At 47.2% G+C, this 18,706-nt stretch overlaps 1 protein-coding gene and 1 long non-coding RNA gene across 4 annotated transcripts; one reads left to right on the top strand and one right to left on the bottom strand.

Moving 5' to 3' along the window:
• Window positions 1-1,568: 1,568 nt before the first annotated feature.
• On the top strand, window positions 1,569-4,596 carry LOC127297609 (uncharacterized). Of its 3 annotated transcripts, none has more exons than XR_011744213.1 (6): window positions 1,569-2,046; window positions 2,239-2,296; window positions 2,429-2,492; window positions 2,606-3,162; window positions 3,240-3,419; window positions 4,363-4,596. It is a non-coding gene; the product is annotated as an uncharacterized lncRNA (long non-coding RNA). The 3 variants fall into 3 exon arrangements; XR_007849277.2 differs by lacking the exon at window positions 4,363-4,596 and adding an exon at window positions 4,269-4,358 and having other exon boundaries at window positions 3,240-4,187; XR_007849276.2 differs by lacking the exon at window positions 4,363-4,596 and adding an exon at window positions 4,011-4,260.
• An 11,398-nt stretch (window positions 4,597-15,994) lies between these two features.
• On the bottom strand, window positions 15,995-18,444 carry LOC127349323 (uncharacterized). The gene is made up of 3 exons (XM_071818352.1): window positions 17,444-18,444; window positions 16,855-17,365; window positions 15,995-16,228 (listed from the first exon to the last, which is right to left on the bottom strand). The coding sequence occupies exon 1, from the start codon at window positions 18,283-18,285 to the stop codon at window positions 17,902-17,904; it is 384 nt and encodes a 127-aa protein (XP_071674453.1). The 5' UTR covers window positions 18,286-18,444; the 3' UTR covers window positions 15,995-16,228; window positions 16,855-17,365; window positions 17,444-17,901.
• Window positions 18,445-18,706: the final 262 nt, after the last annotated feature.

The raw sequence follows: 18,706 nt of genomic DNA on the forward strand, positions 1-18,706 counted from the left end.
TGATGGTATAAATAGCGACGGGGGCGGCCTCCTAGCCCACCACGGATTCCACACGGTATATACGTACTACGCTAGACTTCGTCCCTATCAGAGCCGGAGTCCCTAGCAGGGCCGGCCCATAAGGGGGGGCAAAGGGGCGACCGCCCTGGGCCCTTGGAAAGCAGGGGCCCTGGCCCAGGTAGTTTTACAGTATTATTACGTTTTGGAAAACAAGAGAAAAAAATACTCCAAGCCCACCACGTACATGGCTAGCACTCACAGATCGATGTGCTCAAAATCTGATTGATTGATAAGTTTCCTTCTTTCTCCGTCTTAGTCTATGCTTATAGTTGCCAAAGGTACTTTCGTTCAATATATTGACTGTTTCTGCAAATTATTTCGGTGGCACACTAAAAAGGTCTTTCTGCTAGCTAGAAATGAACGAGAGAAAGAGAATAGACAGATAGCTAGATGAACCGGTACTTAGAGAGGTTCAATTGACAAATCTTTTAGAAGGAGTTCTTTCAGGTACTGCTTGGAGTTGGCTCAAGTAAACATTGACGAGCAATAAACCGAGAATTTAGATGATCATTATGATGTAGAAATTTCTCGAACTGATGTTGAATTAGATGACTATACTAGAATCTGATGTGCTTCTATAGAACTTTTTGAGTTTGTTAGAGATATAGAACATTTTTAAAATATATTAATAGCTTATAAAGTTTTATAATTCAAATAAACATTGGTATATACTATGTATTGCATTGATTTCGACATACAATGCATTCTAAAAAAATGTTAGAAAGGGCCTTTTTGGTTGTCTCGCCCCAGGGCCCTGAATACGTATGGACCGGCCCTGGTCCCTAGCGACCGGCGAGGCCGTGTCGCCGACAACGAGGATGAAACTGCTGATGCCGAAGTTGGTGAGGAACTCGTCAGAGTGGTCCCCGAACTCGGAGAGGACATGAGACAGGAGAGGAGATCACGCCGGCCTTGCAGGCTGCCGATCATGCGCTTGTGTGGCTAGCTGGTGCGCAGAACGGTGCGGCGTTCGGAGACGGCACAGAGCACGCGGCCTTCCAGACCAACAAGCTAGGACACCGATCACGATCGTGATCATGCACGTCTTCAGGGTCAATCGAGTCGATCGAAACTCGAAACCCTCGGAGAAGAAAAAAACAGGTACATGCTCTGCACGTATCGTGCTTCCTGTTCCCCCTTCTCCAAGCAAGTCTGGAGACACTCATCCTCACACTCATCTTATTTGTGGACGGAGGTTGTAAAGCGGAACTAGCTTTGACGTGCAGGTGCACTTTGAGCCAGCTTATTATACCCTATATAAAAGTTAAACACTTTCACGGACCTATTAGCGACCTGAGCACTCTTGATGGCCTATTTATCCTCTCGCTAATCCTGCCATCGTGCGACGCGTGGATTCTTTTTTTTTCTTCCAATTTATTCAGCTGATCTATTCTTTTATGTTTCCTTATTTTTTGCCGGAGAGGTTACCGGCAACCGGCTTCTTTGGTTTGTACCATGGAATTGGTTCCGGTAATTGCATGCTCGCTAATAACAGCGGTGGGTTCTGACCCAACTGGCAAGACCCGTTGTCCGTATCTTCCACCTCTCCACTAAATTCCCTAATTTCATGCTAGGTCACCGCATGAGGAAGTTTCTGGGTGTGAAACCAACCTAGCATCGCCCCCCTCTCTTGGAGCTCGATCCCCATCGTCTGATCCGATCCCCTCGCCATGGCACAGCACGACGGCAAGCCGGGCCGGCCGCACCGTCGCCGTCGCCTTGAGCGGCCGCCATGGATCCCCTCGTGTTCTAGGTGCCCAATGGAGGGCCGATGAACGGGTCCAAGGAGAATCTCGAACTGAAGATGCAGATAGAAGATGAGGAGGGGGAAGAAGAGGAGGATATGGACCTGGTCTCTGTTGTTTCTTCTTCCTTCAGTCCTGCGCAACTCCCAGTCCCACTGCGAGCCCTGTCCCTGCAACTCTCTCTCTCACCTTGACCCGGAGGTTAGGCCGGGTGAACGTCTGGTTGTTGATGATTCTACTGGTATGGAGTTTCTTCTTCTCTTAATTATTCTACTTACGTTTGTTCCTTTTAGTTTGCTTACAAGTGTGTCCTTTTTATTTGGGAGCTCTTTCGGGATGCTGTCAGGTTATTTTGTCTTGGATGTGACTTATTCTTTCGTTTTGGCTATTTGTGCATTGTTTTTGTCTTTCCTGATTTGGGTTCTTCTTGCAGGTTCTGATGCAGATCGTATTTTGCTGTTGTGGGCTCGCCGTTTTAGATCGACAGATATGTGCGGCTCTGAAACTACTTTATGCAAATATCAGTGAATTGTGCAGCAAAACTATGAAAATGTTGTTTTCCAACTGAAAATGGATATTTGATGATGTCATATCCTCCATCTCATAACTCGTGCAAATTGCAGCGATGGAGTTAGGGAATAAAGTTCACTAAGGGCATAAACAATCAGGCTTGAGCAGATCATTGAGGTAGTGTATTTGTTTGATTTTAACAAGTGCTATTACATATCAAACAGAGGTACCTATACAGTAAGTTTCCACCATTGTGGCACTGTTATTCCATCTACTTTTAATCTATGCAGGAATGGCAATTCTTCGACGGGAAGTGGGAGTCTAAGCTAACACTCATTGTTGCCCAAAAACCCATCATGCCAAATTCCTCTAGGCCCGATCTTCAAATAATGTTCCTCTCACTGAACTTTATTTTTACTTATGGAGAAGTCGCATTAGTTTTTTTATGGAGTGAATCATCCCAATAATTTTGACTTTCTACATGTGTCCACATGATTGTAAGTACTCTCTGTGATTTCCTCTGTTTTCTGTTTATCAAGTAGCAAAGTGGTTGTGGTGGTTTGCAGGTGTCTTTGGTTACCATTCGTTTACATGGGGCTAATTGTTTTCTGTTTGTTGTCACCATGTTATGCATGAAGAGATCGGCTTCAGTGCCGATGTGCTTCAGGAATTTATGCATTTGCTTTCTTACATGTATTTAGGTGGCAGATAGTACCACATATCATTCCAGTATTTTTTTGTCAAACCTATGTTTTGAACTTTGTTGTTGTGTTCTTTCCATGTACCAGGGAAGCACAATGGTGATTTCATTCGTGGCACAACCCTTTGTATTTGTGTTTGGCTAATAGTACGTAATAAATTGGCCATGTTGTTCCTTACATATTATTCTGGTTTGTTCTGAGTGTAGTTCATCTGATCAACTAGGCACACCTCGCTGCCACCGAGGCGGGCACGTTCATGAAGTTTGAGGACATGTCGGGCATGTCGTTCAGCAAGGGAATAGGACACACATCTTCGGGCAGCTTCCCACTGCCGGAGCTGGCATGTCTGCATGAGAAACACTGGAGCACCATGTTCTTCTGCTGATGATTAAAGGAGAGCATTGTAAGCTGCTCTTATTTTTACATGGTTGCACATGATTTCACAGTTGTTTCGGTGTTGATATTTGGGCAACTGGACTTTTTAGGGCATGTCACAGGACCTGTGTTTCAGAATTGCGGTGCATACTTGCTAGAGATATAGACATAGTGATAACTGAACATTGGTGTTACCTGGTATTCAACGAGTTGTGATACCACCAACAGCCCAATTTACTCCCATGTATGATGTGTACAATTGCTCTGTGTATCCGAACGCATGAGCTGACCCAAGATGGCGTTATATTATAAACTGTTCGTTCATAATTTTATCTATTTGATGTTTCTGAATTTTCTCAACCTGGCAATTCATTAGCTGCAAGGGTTGCAGCTATGCTTAGACCGTAGATCCCTCAAAGCAAATTCAGCCAAACGTGGAATGTTAAGAGTTTATAGCAGTAACGCACATCCTGATATGTTAGTTGGTGAAAAAGTAGTTAGATTACCAATGTAGACTCCTACAAGTATTTACTTTGTTGTTCTAAACAACCTATAGGCATGTTCACTCTTAGATGTATATCATTTTCTTAATTATGTCAGTGTTCGCTTTTCCTTTCAGATATCTTCTATGTTTCAGAGCTTCTTGGTTTATGTTAAAACGAGGATGGGCAATGGATATTATATCGTTCATTTGAGGCAATTGGCCATCATTTCTGGTTTGGAAATTTCAGTTTTTCTCCATTTTTTACATAGGCTGTACTAATAAGATGGCCAGATTTGGAGTGCAATTTCTCATGTATGTACTACCTTCCGATCTACTATGCAGTACTATGGAATTTATATGTATCAGCTCTAAAAACATATTTTTATCTAGCAGATGCTTGGTAGAAGGACCATTTGATTTTATCATGTCAATTTCATGATGGTTATTCTCCCACTGTATCCTGAACGCATCTTCTCTATCAAGATAGGTCTTACAGCATGACTCAGGACTCAGGATTCCTCATTGAATCTCTACTGATTCTACCAGAAGCACCAAGGCCTCCAATCATTGTTGGATTTCGATATTGTGTTCTCTGAATTACATAAATTTGAAAAAGAGATATGGTCCAAGGTATCTCTGCATTTATATACTACCTAAGCACAGTTATTGACCATAGATGCCTTGAAACAAGCACAGTTGGGTGCATTTGTATTTTTTGTTAGGATTATCTTTGTGTCTCTCTCATGCACAAGAAGTTCTAATTACGAATTATCTCATCTTTTTGGTCCTGTGTAGTAAAAAGTATTTACAGGTGAGTGGGAAGTAATATCAATTTAGCACCAATTGTTTGTTAGCAATAATCTTTCCTAGTGTTAGGCGTGTGAGTTAAATTAGTAAGAGTTTGTCAGGTTTGGTTTACATGCCAAACTATGTCTAGTTCGTGAGTTGTAGTTAGTCTAGTTAGATAGCTAGCTACGTAAGTTTTAGTCCATATAGGTTTCGTTGGTCTATCCGTGTAGTACTAGGTTTCCAGGTATGGTTAGTCTGCAGGTTCAAAGGCAGTATTAGTCCACTTTGGTTTCTAGTACGACTAGGTTTAGGTGGTTTGGAGTCGGTTAAGTCATAGCTAGGTCCCTGTGCCTGCCTGTATATAAACGTGGGCAGGGCCGTGAGATTGTAACAACGAGAAAATAAGAAAAGCAATAAAGAGTAGTTTAGAGGGTGCGACACGCACCCTTGGCGATAAATTTTGTATCTGCGTGTGTTCGTCTAGTTTGATGTGATTGATCCGTGGGCAAATCCCAACAATTGGTATCAGAGCGAGGTCGAAGATTTGAAGCTACGCTTGCCCCGGGGAGGCGATCCTACTAGCGCCTCGGGGCAGGCGACCGTCGCTCGGCGAAGCGGCCGGGTGGAGCAGGCGTCGCGCTGTTCTTAGCGAGGCGGCGGGCGATCGTTGCTCGGTGGAGCAACACGGAAGGGTTGACAGTGTGTTGTCGTTGGCGAGGCGAGGTGGTGGATGGTCGTTGATGGGAGAGGTGGTGCCGAGGTGTGGTACCGGGAGTCTCGTCAAGATCGTCGTCCGCGGGTTTTTCGTGAAAGTCGTCTTCGGAGGAGTCCGATGAGTCAAGGAGTCGTGGTCGTGCAAGTTGGCACGTCGGGTCGTCGTCGAGTCCGTGAGTCGTCGTTGTGTCCAAGTGTTTGTCTCTGTGAGGATCTGTTGCAGTTGAAGCGTGTGGAGGTTGAGGGACTGTCCGGTGAGGGATATCACCATGGGCGAAGACGCAACAAGAGGATAGCGGGTAGCTGTCAGCGTGCCTCAACCAAGTCGTCTACGTGTCTCGACGAGAGGATCAATGTCAAGTGTGAAGGGGGCGGTAAACCAGTGAAGGGGAGTCTCTTTAATGAGGACCTGTCTCTACATGAGGCTGGAGTGGATGGTGTAGTCCACGAGGTAGTCGGCATGTATTGCGCTAGGGTGGACGGTGTGTTCCACGGTTGCTAGCGTGGCTGGGTAGTCCGGATCATGCTTGAGTTGTTCCGTAAAATCGCCAAGTTGAAATTGGGGAGAGCCAATTAAACTTGTCGTGGAGCGAGACCTAGACAAGACGCGGATATGCAAGGAGTCAAGATCAGAGGAGCACTGAAGACCAAGAGTCAAGATTAGGGAGAGATTGTTAGCAATAATCTTTCCTAGTGTTAGGCGTGTGAGTTAAATTAGTAAGAGTTTGTCAGGTTTGGTTTACATGCCAAACTATGTCTAGTTCGTGAGTTGTAGTTAGTCTAGTTAGATAGCTAGCTACGTAAGTTTTAGTCCATATAGGTTTCGTTGGTCTATCCGTGTAGTACTAGGTTTCCAGGTATGGTTAGTCTGCAGGTTCAAAGGCAGTATTAGTCCACTTTGGTTTCTAGTACGACTAGGTTTAGGTGGTTTGGAGTCGGTTAAGTCATAGCTAGGTCCCTGTGCCTGCCTGTATATAAACGTGGGCAGGGCCGTGAGATTGTAACAACGAGAAAATAAGAAAAGCAATAAAGAGTAGTTTAGAGGGTGCGACACGCACCCTTGGCGATAAATTTTGTATCTGCGTGTGTTCGTCTAGTTTGATGTGATTGATCCGTGGGCAAATCCCAACATTGTTGGCTTCATTTGTAGTACTCGGTACGGACCAAGCTAATTAAAATGCTGCCAATACTTCAATTGGATTAACGAAACAGTTATCAGGATATACGCATGGGATCTGTTTTTGTACTCATCATCGCAGCCCAGCATTTGAACTGTTATACAAAAGCGCTGGTTTGGATGTTCCTCAAACCTCCCTGATTGTGCAGGGTGAGTTAGGGTCGTAGAGAGGCTAGCTGGAAGTCTTCTCAACTTAGTTGAGGTTGCTAATATGCTATAGGTGACACTGGATAGGAGGCCAAGCAGCAACAACCTTACCCTGCGACATAACCGTGCTCCTCCATTCGCTGCCACATTCGGATGACGAAGTATCTACTACCACTACCAGTTAATGTACGTAGTGGATATGGAGAAATTTTCTTACGAACATATTTCCTCATATTATCTACCTTATCTTTCTTCTATCAAATATATACAGATCGATGTTTTCTTTTAGTGCATACAGGTCTCAGAAAATTCAACTTGCTTTGCTACCCGTTTCAACATTCATCCTTCCAACCCTCCACTCTGCAAATCATGGAACACGTGCTCAGAAGCAACTAACACGGGCGCGGCGTGCCGCCGCGTCTATGCTTCCTAGTATATATATATGCACGTACGTAGCTTCATTGTAATAAATATTGTATTTTCTCTCTCGTGTCCATGTGTCAATTGCTAAAGTTGGTCCGCAGGAGTAAATTTGTGGACCGGGTCTCATGGAACTATTTTCCGATTTTGGCACCGGGTCAGGCTATTATTTTAACATGCTGCTTTTGTTAACTTGCTAGTATTTGAACTGCTCTCTTTTTCTTGGCGTCGGGTATCTCTTTAATCGGCTCGGATTTCGTATAACTCTATAGTAAATCCAAGTCAATCAAAAGGTATTGGATGTAAAAGGATGCCAAAAGTTTGTCCGAATTAAAGTGTACCTAAACACGTACTCTTTAGTGTGTAGATACATCTAAATTTAGACAAATCTTCTGACATTATTATTTTATGGACGGTGGGAGTGTAATGCTAGTATTAGATACTAGGGAGTAGTAGTGTAGTAGTAGTCGTGTAGGGAGACTGGTTGGTGAGCGCACGTATATAGAAGAGTAAAGTCTATTTCAAACCTTCAAGTTATAGAGGGTGTCTAAATCAAACCTTGAGCTTCTAATCCCAGAAATCAGCACCCTGGATTTATTGATCCTGGTCAATTTAGACCCTCAATCGGTTTGGATGAGTTTGGCTCAAAGATCCCAACCGGGATTAACTCATTAACCTATGCACTCAATGACAAAGGTTGCCCTAGACTGCAGGGCGATAGGAGAGCATGGTGCTGCTCACTGCGCAGCCTGCGGTGGATCGCTTAAATTGTCGCCTTGCTATGCTCCTGTGCAGCTTAGCTCTGATTTTACGTATGTTAAAAGCATCTCTACTCGTGTTCCTTGAAACGGTTCTCAAATTATTTTAGGGTGCATCAGACATATAGCTGGTCCCATCGCTTGTCTCAAATAGTCTTTTCGCATGTCGCGGTCCAATACATTGTCCGGCGCTCAGAGACCATCCCCGCTCCACAGGGAGCGCACCGGACAAAGCGTGAAAACGCTTCACGTGTGGTGGACCCAGGTAGACGCAGTGTAAATGTTGACACGGAAGGTTAAACCTATCGCCTACCTAGCGACACGGTGAAGCGTCTCATCGCGTATGGCCACGTGGCTATCCGCGCCGGCGTTATTACGGCCAATGCTTCTTGTCGGTTTGCTTGCCACCGATATATAAAGAGGTGACTCCTCCTTCCTTCCTTCCCGTCCCTTCCACACACCACTCGTTCCGCTCTCTCGACCGCCCCTACAACTAGGCCTAGATCTTGCCGATGTCATCACCCCAGAGAACATCCTCGCCGCGAAAGACTTCAGGCGTGGCAGCCTCAACGTCAGCCTCATCGGGAGGTCGAACACCTGGAACAGGGAGGGGCGCATCCGCTTTTGGGGAGTACCCGAGCGCACCCTCCCCGCCATCATCGACGACCTTCGCAACGGCGGCCATAGGCTAGCAATGCCAGAGTCGCCTACGCCTTCCTCGCGTTGACAGCCGAGGAGGACAACAAGCTTGTCCTCATCCCATTCTTCTTCATCGGGACCGGTGCTGTCAGCGCCGTCCTCCCACCGCCTGCCCTTACACCGTGCCGAAGAGCGAGGTGAAGGTCGAGTACGTGACACCGCCCCAAAATCGAAGGTGCGGCAGCGGCGGTGGAATCACAATCCTTGAACCGTCGTTGTAGCAGCATAGACGCGTGGGTTCCGACGGCAGGACCCTCCTTGCCCGGGAGCCGGAGGTGAAGGAGGAGGACGACGACGAGGAGTCCGCGGAGGCCGTGAAGGCCTCCGTCGGCAACGCCTCATCGCCAATAGCGACAACCCCAAGGACTGCTCGGGGTACAATGCGGCGTACAGGGCGTCGTTGAACGACACAGACGCCTGGAGGGGCGACATCGACGACGTGACCATGTCCATCCGCGACTTCGGCATGCCACTCGTCGATCTCGTTCAAATCGGCCGCGCTTGCACAGAGTTTAGTTTTAAGTTTAAATTTCATCAAATTTCGTTCAGATCCATATAATATATAACAAATTTGAAGAAATTCAACCCGTTTTCAATTAAATTTAAAAATTCTAAATTTCTATTTAGGGGATGTAACTGGGGAGCGACACGCCCAAACACAGCACCAAGCAACAACATCCCTCAAATACTCAATCTAGCGTGTTTCAGAGCGTTTTGAGGGCCACAACCGAAGATGTTCTGAAATCTCTCCTTGTGCCCCACACACACGTACGGGGGCACGAACTTGCAACCTAGCATACACTTCTCCCTTCTCAACTGAATTAACTGGACAATGCGTGTGTACTTGATTCACTACAGAGTGAGATTTAATTGGAAAGAGATGGGTCGGGATCTTTTTCCTGGTGAGACAAACCAGTCTAAGCTGCTACAGGGTCGAGATTGACCGGGATCGGTAACTACAGGGTGCCGATTTCAAAGATTGAAACTTCAGGGTTTGATTTCACCCGGGTCTACAAGTTAAAGGTTTAAAATAGACTTTACTCTATATAGAATGATCGAGCGGCGCGCGTGCTAGGTGAGAAGAAGTATTGCTTTTTTTTTTGAAATGGGAAAAAAATCGCTCCAGCTTCTGCATCCAAGGAATTCACATGGCATTTTTTATTAGATTATTCACAACATCTTACAGGAGCAATACAAAAGATCAAACTCGAATCCACCTCGCTAAGCCCACAGAGGCATGAAGGGGTGACAATACACCAACTCACATCATCGAAACAACCAAATGCCTTCCCAAGCTGCCCAATAGCAGGTGAGAAGCACATTCAGTCAAGCTGACTCTCCGCGCACGTCAACACACACGCCACAGATATTTCTACCGCTGTTTTCCTCGTACCCATCTTCAAGAGAGATCAAAGCATTGATCTTGCCAGACCTGCCGTCGATGTTACCATGACGCCAGACAACTCCACCATCCTGCACGTGTCCTGCAGTCCGCACCCGTCTTCGATACCCTGCAGCTCCACGCCGCCGAGAATCATCAACGTCAACATGGTAGATGAACACCACTCCACCAAAGATCCACCTCCATCCAGCCGCTGCTCCAAAACTAATGCCCCAAGAGGTAGAATGACGCAGGAAGCGCCGTTATCATCCGATCTGGGAGACCTGGATCTAGGGTTCCCCCCGGAGCAGCACGAGTGAGTAGCCGCAGACTGAGACGACGATGCCTTCAAGAAGGAAGTGACGCTTAACGCCGCCATTGCCCGCCAATCGTGGCACGGTTTTCACCGACAGCCGCTAGTCCCCAACTCGGCAAGAGCCAGCATAGAGGCCAGCAAAGATGATGCCTTCGCAAGGGAACGATGCCAATAGCCGTCGCCATCATCCGCCAAGAACGATGTCAAGGCACGGTTTTCACCGGTGGCCCCTTCACCGCTAGCTCATCGTCGACTAAATCTTCATCGCCGGAGTAGACGGATCTCGTGATCCGCCACCCCAGCAACCAGCCGACCACCTCTGGGGAAGGAGGAGGCCACCACCACCATGCCAAGGACAATCGCCCATAACGTCCTTGTGCCTCGGAACGAACCCAGAAACCTGCATGAAGCCGGCATCGTTGTGACCGCAGCTGTATGATCGTAGCCCACCCGAGCCCGCCAGGACCCAGATCGGACCCGAACCACCGTTGCCGCCCGCCAAACGATGGAGATCCTCTCCCTCCTCTGGTCGCCGCCGCTCCATGGCACCGTCGTCGATAGCCCGATGTTGATCGCCGCCGCCGGAGATGCGAACACACGCCCCCCACGGATGACGTGGCCGAAGAAGTCCGCCGCCGCCGCCACGCCTCCAGGGCTTTGCCTGGCGGTGCCTCAGACAGCGGCGGCGGTAGGAGGGGAGCCGCTTGAGAGGAGTAGGAGGGGAGTCGCTGGGGGGCCGCCCGGCGCGGCGCGGCGCCGCCGCGCGGGTGCGGGAGGTGATGGGTACGGGAGCCTTTCTGTACGGGAGATGGGTACGGGAGCCTTTCAAATGGCCACGAATGCCCTGCCTGAGCAAAACAAGAAACAAAATGTATATAAATGTGAGAAGAAGTAGCTAGCACTCGAAAACACTGGTGGCAGTTGACCGAATGGATAGATGCATGGATTTGACGTACTAGCTAGCTAGCTTCATCATATATATAAATGGAATTAATGATTCGAAACGTTTGCACCAGATCGCGCTGATGGAATATACAGTACTGTATAGTCTAGACGAGGTAGGTACACGTTTGAGTACTCCGTATATGTGTGGTGGGAAAAAATTAGTGGAGCAGTGAGAATTAATTAGTCCATGGATGGATGGATCAATTTCACGTACGTGCCCCATCCGCCCGCATCTATTCGCTAGCTGGAGGGAGCCAAGGAGGCGCGCGCTGGGTTTCGGCTCGGACTGAAAAAAAAATAACCAAACCCGATTGATATAGGCAGCTAGCCGGGCTCAGGCTCGGACAGGCAGCCGTACGTGACGAATCTGTGTCGAACTTGGAACCCGCCTTGATCGCTATATAATTATACTCCCAGCCAGGGTACGGTCCAGACTCAACCCAAACCCAGAGGTCAGAGGAGAGGAGAGGCGGCAACGCAAGCTAAGCTAGATCGGCAAGGCGGAGGGCGAGGAAGGCGAAGGGGAAGAAAGCTCCGGCGCTGAATATGGGCGGCGAGGAGGCGTTGGCAGCGTTTAGGGCGAGGAGGCAAAAGGAGCGGGAATCTGAACCCGAGGAGTGCCGCACCGATCCCAAGGCCTACGAAGCTCGTCTCTACCGCCTGTTCTGGAACAACAATTTCGCTGCTGAATGCGGCTCCTACGAGGACACAAGTATGTAATTAAGCACGCATGCTGCCCCCTGATGCGATCCATCTCTTCATGCATGCCTCTCAAGTCCTAGTTTAATTTAGGCTAGTGCCGCAATTTTGATTGCTCCCCCTCCTATTGCGCGCTAACCACGTTTACGTGCTATTGGGTCGACTCATGCAGCCTCTATCCATCCCATGAGCTTCACCGACTGTCGTTGCACATTCGCAGATATGCAATCGACCTTGGATCTTCTCGGTGAAAGTCGAGGAGATAATGGGAGGCTTGCAACGCTTCACGTCTACGGCATGGTAGCAGTACGCGATATCGTGGACCATAACCGTAATATCATCTTCCACCATCAAAGAGATAACTTTCAATCGATTACAGAGGAGGTTAGTTTGTACACCATTTTCTACTTAATTTGTCTCGGTTAATTAGGAGTGTGTATTAATTATATATGCATTTTTTGGGGGGTCTGATCACTTCAAAATTCAAATGCATGCAGGATCCCTATTTAGCACTAACTGGCCCTACCCGTGCCGTTGTGGTGAATGTTCACCCTGTGTACTTTGAGGTCGATCTTAAAGTGAAAGGTGCCGTTGAGTCCGAGGACAGAGATTTAAGCTTTCTAGCACTTTGTTACACCTGCAACGGCCCATGTATATCCTACGTGACCAATCTTGTTGGGACTAGCAAGCTTAGTACACTAAAGTTCACATTTGGTCACATCCTCAACTCCGTCGAGGCCACGGTCAATGTGGAAGTCATTAGCGGAAGGTGGCCATGTGATTATCAAGGCGTATTTACTGCCAAGACCTCCAACATTGACGACATGGACATAGTGATGCTTGCCTTTGAAGATGGTGAATTGCCAATGGATGGTGACCGCAAGATCCAGCTTTCACGCCGTGTTATTGTTGAATATATAAGCAAATATCCATATGAAATAATCCGTACAAGTAATTGATAAATCATGACTAATGAAATAACAGAAAAACTAATCGTGCAGACTATTAAGGTAGATGAACAGATCACATCTAAACAAGACAAACCGATTGCATCTACCACAGAAACTAGAATAAGAAACTCTAACAGAAACTAAAAGAGAAACGACAAGATCACATACTTCGCAGCAGCATTGTTGTCACCCATGTTGAGGTTGTCGAAGAAGTCGCTGAGGTCCGGTAAGAAGTTGTCGGTGTGGAGGAACTCGTTGTCCGATGACGACGTCGTGATGCCAGTAGTCGCGCCGGAGCGCTCCCCAAAAACCCGATTGCCCCTCACCCGTACAGGTTCACGAGAGGTAGGGTTCCGGAGGCCTACTGTCCCGGCAGTCGGTGCACGACGACGGACGGGATGAGGAAGACGAAGGCGGCGGCGCAATGAACTGGAAACAGGTAGTCGCGTATGCGTCTCGTCTATACGGCTAGGGTTGCATAGGGTCTTATATAATGCGGTTCGGGAAGGCCGTTGGACGCAGCCCATGTCCGAGTCGGCACAGCCACGATCCAGAAAAACCGGAAGGCAAAACGGCTGAGTAACGCGTCCGTTAATGACTCAAAATTGATTACACAATTAATTTCCCAGACAGCAAAAAGATAAGCTCGGCTCGGCGAGATTCCCGCAACCCGCGGCGTGTCGTGACGAGGCGAGGCGGGCGGCGTAGGAGGAGGAGTGCGCGAGGGCTCTCTCTCTTCTCACTCACTTACTAGGACTAGAACAGCCCACCTTATATACCACTCCAACTCTCTCCCAACTAGCAATGTGGGACTAAACTTTAGCCCCCACTAGTGCTGCCACTGATTTTTGAAATGGGCCATGTGAGTTTCAGAATTTGATAATGGGCCATGGGCCAAAGGCCAAATGCCCCAAATTCCAGCAATCCCCCACAAACTCTAATTGGCACATCTCATCAATAAGTTTCCAGAACATTGTTTTATATACCGGTATGTCGTGGAGACTGTTAAGTTGAACTTCCACTTAAAGCTTCATATTACACTAGATTGCAACTTGGATAGTGGACTATGCCTTGAACTACAAGTTTTCTGCGCACTAGCTTCATACAAAGCCTAGACCGATACTAGGCTGCCGCGAGGCTTCCTCCTCACGATTTGGAGCATATACGTCATACTCCAGGGCCTTTCATGAGTTTACTAGAGAGCAGCCAACTCTCATAGATTGCGACGTTTAACAATCAGACTCATATAGCTGTGTTCTTCAAAAGATGTTCTGCAGGACAACATCTCTGCTAAAATAAGCCACTTAGAACACATTAAGATAATTATCAACCTGCCATGCAGATTAGGAGAGTATTGCATCTTACGGAGTGGTAAAATTGCTATAGGGATATATACTCTCCTCCCAGCTAACCAACAGCTTGTCTCCCAGCTCTAATTCACGGGATCTCCGATCACATAGAGTGGGTTACCACCGTGGGCAGCTCATAGTGTGGGTCTCATAGCCATCTCCCTCGATGCATTTTCTATCACATTTCGTGATAATCCCTTTGTGAAGGGGTCTGCCAGGTTTCTAGACGTATGGATATAATCCAACGCTATAACTCCAGAGTTTCTCATTTTCCTGACAGTTTTCAGTCTCCTCTTCACATGCCTTGATGACTTCATATTATCCTTAGAACTGTTTACTTTGACGATCACAGTTTGATTATCACAATTCATAGAAATAGCGAGTATTGGTTTCTCAACCACAGGTAAGTCCATCAAGAGCTCACGAAGCCACTCTGCTTCAACAGTGGCTGTGTCTAATGCTGTGAGTTCTGCTTCCATAGTTGACCTTGTAACGATGGTCTGCTTGCAAGACTTCCAGGAAACAGCGCCACCCCCAAGTGTAAACAAATAACCACTTGTGGCCTTAGTCTCATCAGCATCAGATATCCAATTTGCATCACTATAACCCTCAAGTACCCTTGGATACCTAGTATAGTGAATGCCATAACTCGCAGTGCCTTTCAAATAGCGCAAAACTCTCTCAAGAGCATGCCAATGAACATCTCCAGGTCTAGACACAAAACGGCTGAGTTTACTTACAGCAAAGGAGATGTCAGGCCTCGTGGCGCTGGCTAAATACATAAGCGAGCCAATGATTTGCGAATATCGCAATTGATCTCTAGAGATTCTTTTATTCTTACGAATTATCACACTAGGATCATAAGGCGTTGGAGAAGATTTGCAGTCGCTATACCCGAAGCGACTCAGGATCTTTTCCACATAGTGGGACTGAAGCAATGTAATCCCACCATCGTCATCCTTCAGCAGCTTGATGTTTAAGATCACATCAGCTACTCCCAAGTCCTTCATCTCAAAACAACGAGATAGGAACTCCTTGACCTCCTTAATCACAATAAGGCTAGTCCCGAATATCAATATGTCATCGACATAGAGACAAAGAATAACTCCCTCGCCCCCACCATGGCGATAGTATACACACTTGTCAGCTTCATTTACAGCAAAGCCTTCAGCGGTTAAAGTTCTTTCAAACTTCTCATGCCACTGCTTAGGTGCTTGCTTAAGCCCATACAAAGACTTCAACAACTTACACACCTTTCCTTCTTGACCATCTACTACAAATCCATCAGGCTGCTCCATATAAATTTCCTCATCGAGATCTCCATTTAGGAAAGCTGTCTTAACATCCATTTGATGAACGAGAAGACCATGGGAGGCAGCCAAGGAAAGTAGTACTCGAATAGTCACTACTACAAAATCACTTACCGCCGGCGCACCAAAAACCCCTACCACCGGCGTTTTTGTATTCGCCGGCGATCACCTCGCCGGTGGTAAGTTGTTATCCCCGGCGCTTTCGTGTTCGCCGGCGGTAACTCCTACTTATCGCTGGCACCTTCTCCAATTCGCCAGCGGTATTTGTTACCGCCGGCACCTAGCCTATTCGCCGGGGGTAACTTTGTGTATCGCTGGCACTTACGTTCTAGCCAGGGGTAATACTAAAAAATCGCCAGGGGTAATAATAACATGAACCAAAAAAAAAATCTCGAATTACACTGTACACCATAATACACAGTATATACACAAAATATACAGAGAAATACCAGCATAAGATACACATCAGTAACACAACAGATATAGAAAGTAACCAAATGTTCATAACATGCATGCATCAATAACACAAGTGTAGAAAGTCGACCATATGGTTCAAACTTCATCTCCAACTAGCAAATATTACACAAATAGATACAAGTTCACCAGGCTTCTCGCTTCTCCGCTGCCGGCCAGCCTACTCGCTGAATCGCCACCAGCCAGCTCCTCCTCCTGCGTGCTCGGACTCCGAAGCCGAGCTCCCTACACATGAAAGTATCATTATTGTTTGTTTAGTTCAACCAAAGAAATAAATCACATAAAAGAATTCCATGAGTTAGAACTAGTGTTAATGAGAAAAACATGAGCAGTATGAAATTGGCAATTTCATTTCAATTTTTAGTGACTAAAATAATACAAGAAAATGATAGATTTGGTACTCTAGGATTCAGTGAACATCTCTCAAAACGGAAAATGATAAAATTGGTACTTGACTAATCAGCTAGTAATGCATAAGTCATGCAGTTCATTTGGAACAGCGAAACAAAAATGAGTTCTGGCATCTAGTGCAGTTTACCATAACCAACAATATGCTTGTAATCAAACAACGAATGCAAAACAAAAGCATCTTGATTTTTATATTATACTAACAAGCTATAAAGTCTTCCTGCTTATGAACACATGCTTATTAACACAATGAATGGCAGGCACTGCTGCTTTTTAAGGACAATCTTCCTGCTTATTAACACCATGGATAGCAGCAGTATAACTTATAAGCCAGTGTCATCCAAAATGACAAGTGACTTGCTGACGTGATTTAATTCAAGTGTCTAACTAACCCATCTGCTCATGAACACTAACAAAATGCAAGTTGCTTATGACTTTTGTACCTTGTTGGCGAGCTCAAGCAGTTGTTTTGCTGTCTGAACATCCGCAGCAACACACAGGTTGTTGTGCTTGGCCTCCATAACCTCGAACAGCCTCCTCCCTATCGGATTCACAGCCACCCTCGCCCTCTCCGCAAACCTCGATGCTATGGTTAGTGATTAATTAGTCTCACTGCCCCATCTCTTCATAAGCTGATTTTCTGTTATTCTACCATTAGCATCTACAGAACCGCCGGTCTGCCAAACATCAGACGGCATGCTTCTAAAAAAGAGGCCTGCCGCAACCAAACCAGACAAGATAAACATACAAGCCCAAATTAAGCACAGGTAGTATGAAACATAATAGCCAGATTCCGCATCCTATAATTAAGTCAGGAGCTCAATTCATTGCACACAAAAATAGTACAAGTAAGATACTACTCTACTTATCTGGGACAAGATATGCAGAATATCTCGTTGCTGGATGACGCTGCTGTTATCCCCAAAATCGTGCAGCCGCCCCACGATGTCATACCTAACTAGCTCGAGGATTAGATCGCAAGTCATAAGAACTAGCACAATCAAATTTGGCAATGAGATGCTAGATTGGTACCGCCTGCACGAGCTCGACGGGCTCCGCATCGCGGCAAATGCCCGACCGGCGCCGCCTCTGTGACTGCCCTGGCGTGGAGATCCGGCCTGTATATAAACTAGGTATGAGTTCAAGCATGAACTAATCCTCAATCTAAGACACCTTATACAACGTAATACATTCTAGGTTATGGAAGGTAAACTATACACTACTAATGAGATAAGAAACGTCTTTAAATCCCAACTATGAAGCACTTGGTCATCTTTACTGATCAAACCCACCTGAACGAGTCGATATCCGCTAGAGCATAGCTTTAGCAAATTACACAAACAACAAAAGTATGAATAAGAATTTGCACTATAAATGTATTCGAGCAATTCTGCTAAATCAAACAAGCAACCCGAAAATTAACAGGTCAAGCTCCCAGGTTATTATCTACTCAGGGTCCCAATCTGAGAACTAAGGTTTCTGGTTTTCAACTAATGTAAAATAGGAGTTCTGCGGTTACCCTGGCGCCAGAACTCGCGAGGCTTGGTACGGAGGAGCGACGCGAGCGCGTCTTTGAGGAGGTCGACGACGACCTGCGACTCCTGGGCGTCGAGGCCGCCGAGCCCGGCCGCGACTGCCTCGTCGTGCGGCAGGTAAGCCACGAACCCATCGGCGCTACTGCTGCCGCCGGCGCCAGATGCGGACGGGGCGGCCGACGATCGGAGGGCGGTGGTGAGCGATGGTGGGGGCGAGGGTTTAGGAGCGGGAGGGGCGGCGGATTTGGGGATGTAGCGCTGCTGCTGCCTCGGCCCGGAGTTGGGATGGCGGCGGTGGTAGGAGGGCTTCGATTGCTGGGCGGGCGGCGCGGACGACATGGCTGGATCGGGGGACGATTTGCGAGGAGGAGATGCCGGGTGGCGGCGCGAACGACATGGCTGAATCGGGTGGCGGCTCAGGAGACGACGTGGCTGAAAGGGGAGGGGAAAGGGGCGTCGTCGGGTGGCCACGGGCGGATCTCGGGAGAACGATAAGGAGAGAATGAGTGGTGAGGAGGAGCAGGAACGAGGAAGGGATAGGCGATATACCCCCGGCGAACATGGCTTAAATTCGCCGGCCATAACGTGTGGACCATTCACGGGCTCGCGGCCCATGCCAGCATACTTTACCTCTAGCATTTTCGAGACAAATTCGCCGGCGGTAGTGAACTTACCCCCGGCATTTTCGAGTCAAACTCGCCGGCGGTAAAGCAAGGTCCATTTGAGTGCTCTCGGCCCACCTTACCGCTAGCATTTCCAA

The sequence above is a fragment of the Lolium perenne genome, chromosome 4 (assembly GCF_019359855.2).
Source record: "Lolium perenne isolate Kyuss_39 chromosome 4, Kyuss_2.0, whole genome shotgun sequence".
NCBI classification, from domain to species: domain Eukaryota; kingdom Viridiplantae; phylum Streptophyta; class Magnoliopsida; order Poales; family Poaceae; genus Lolium; species Lolium perenne.

Excerpts from the sequence above, each read along its gene's own strand:
- LOC127349323 (XM_071818352.1), bottom strand. The coding sequence starts at position 18,285 with ATGTCGTCCGCGCCGCCCGCCCAGCAATCGAAGCCCTCCTACCACCGC.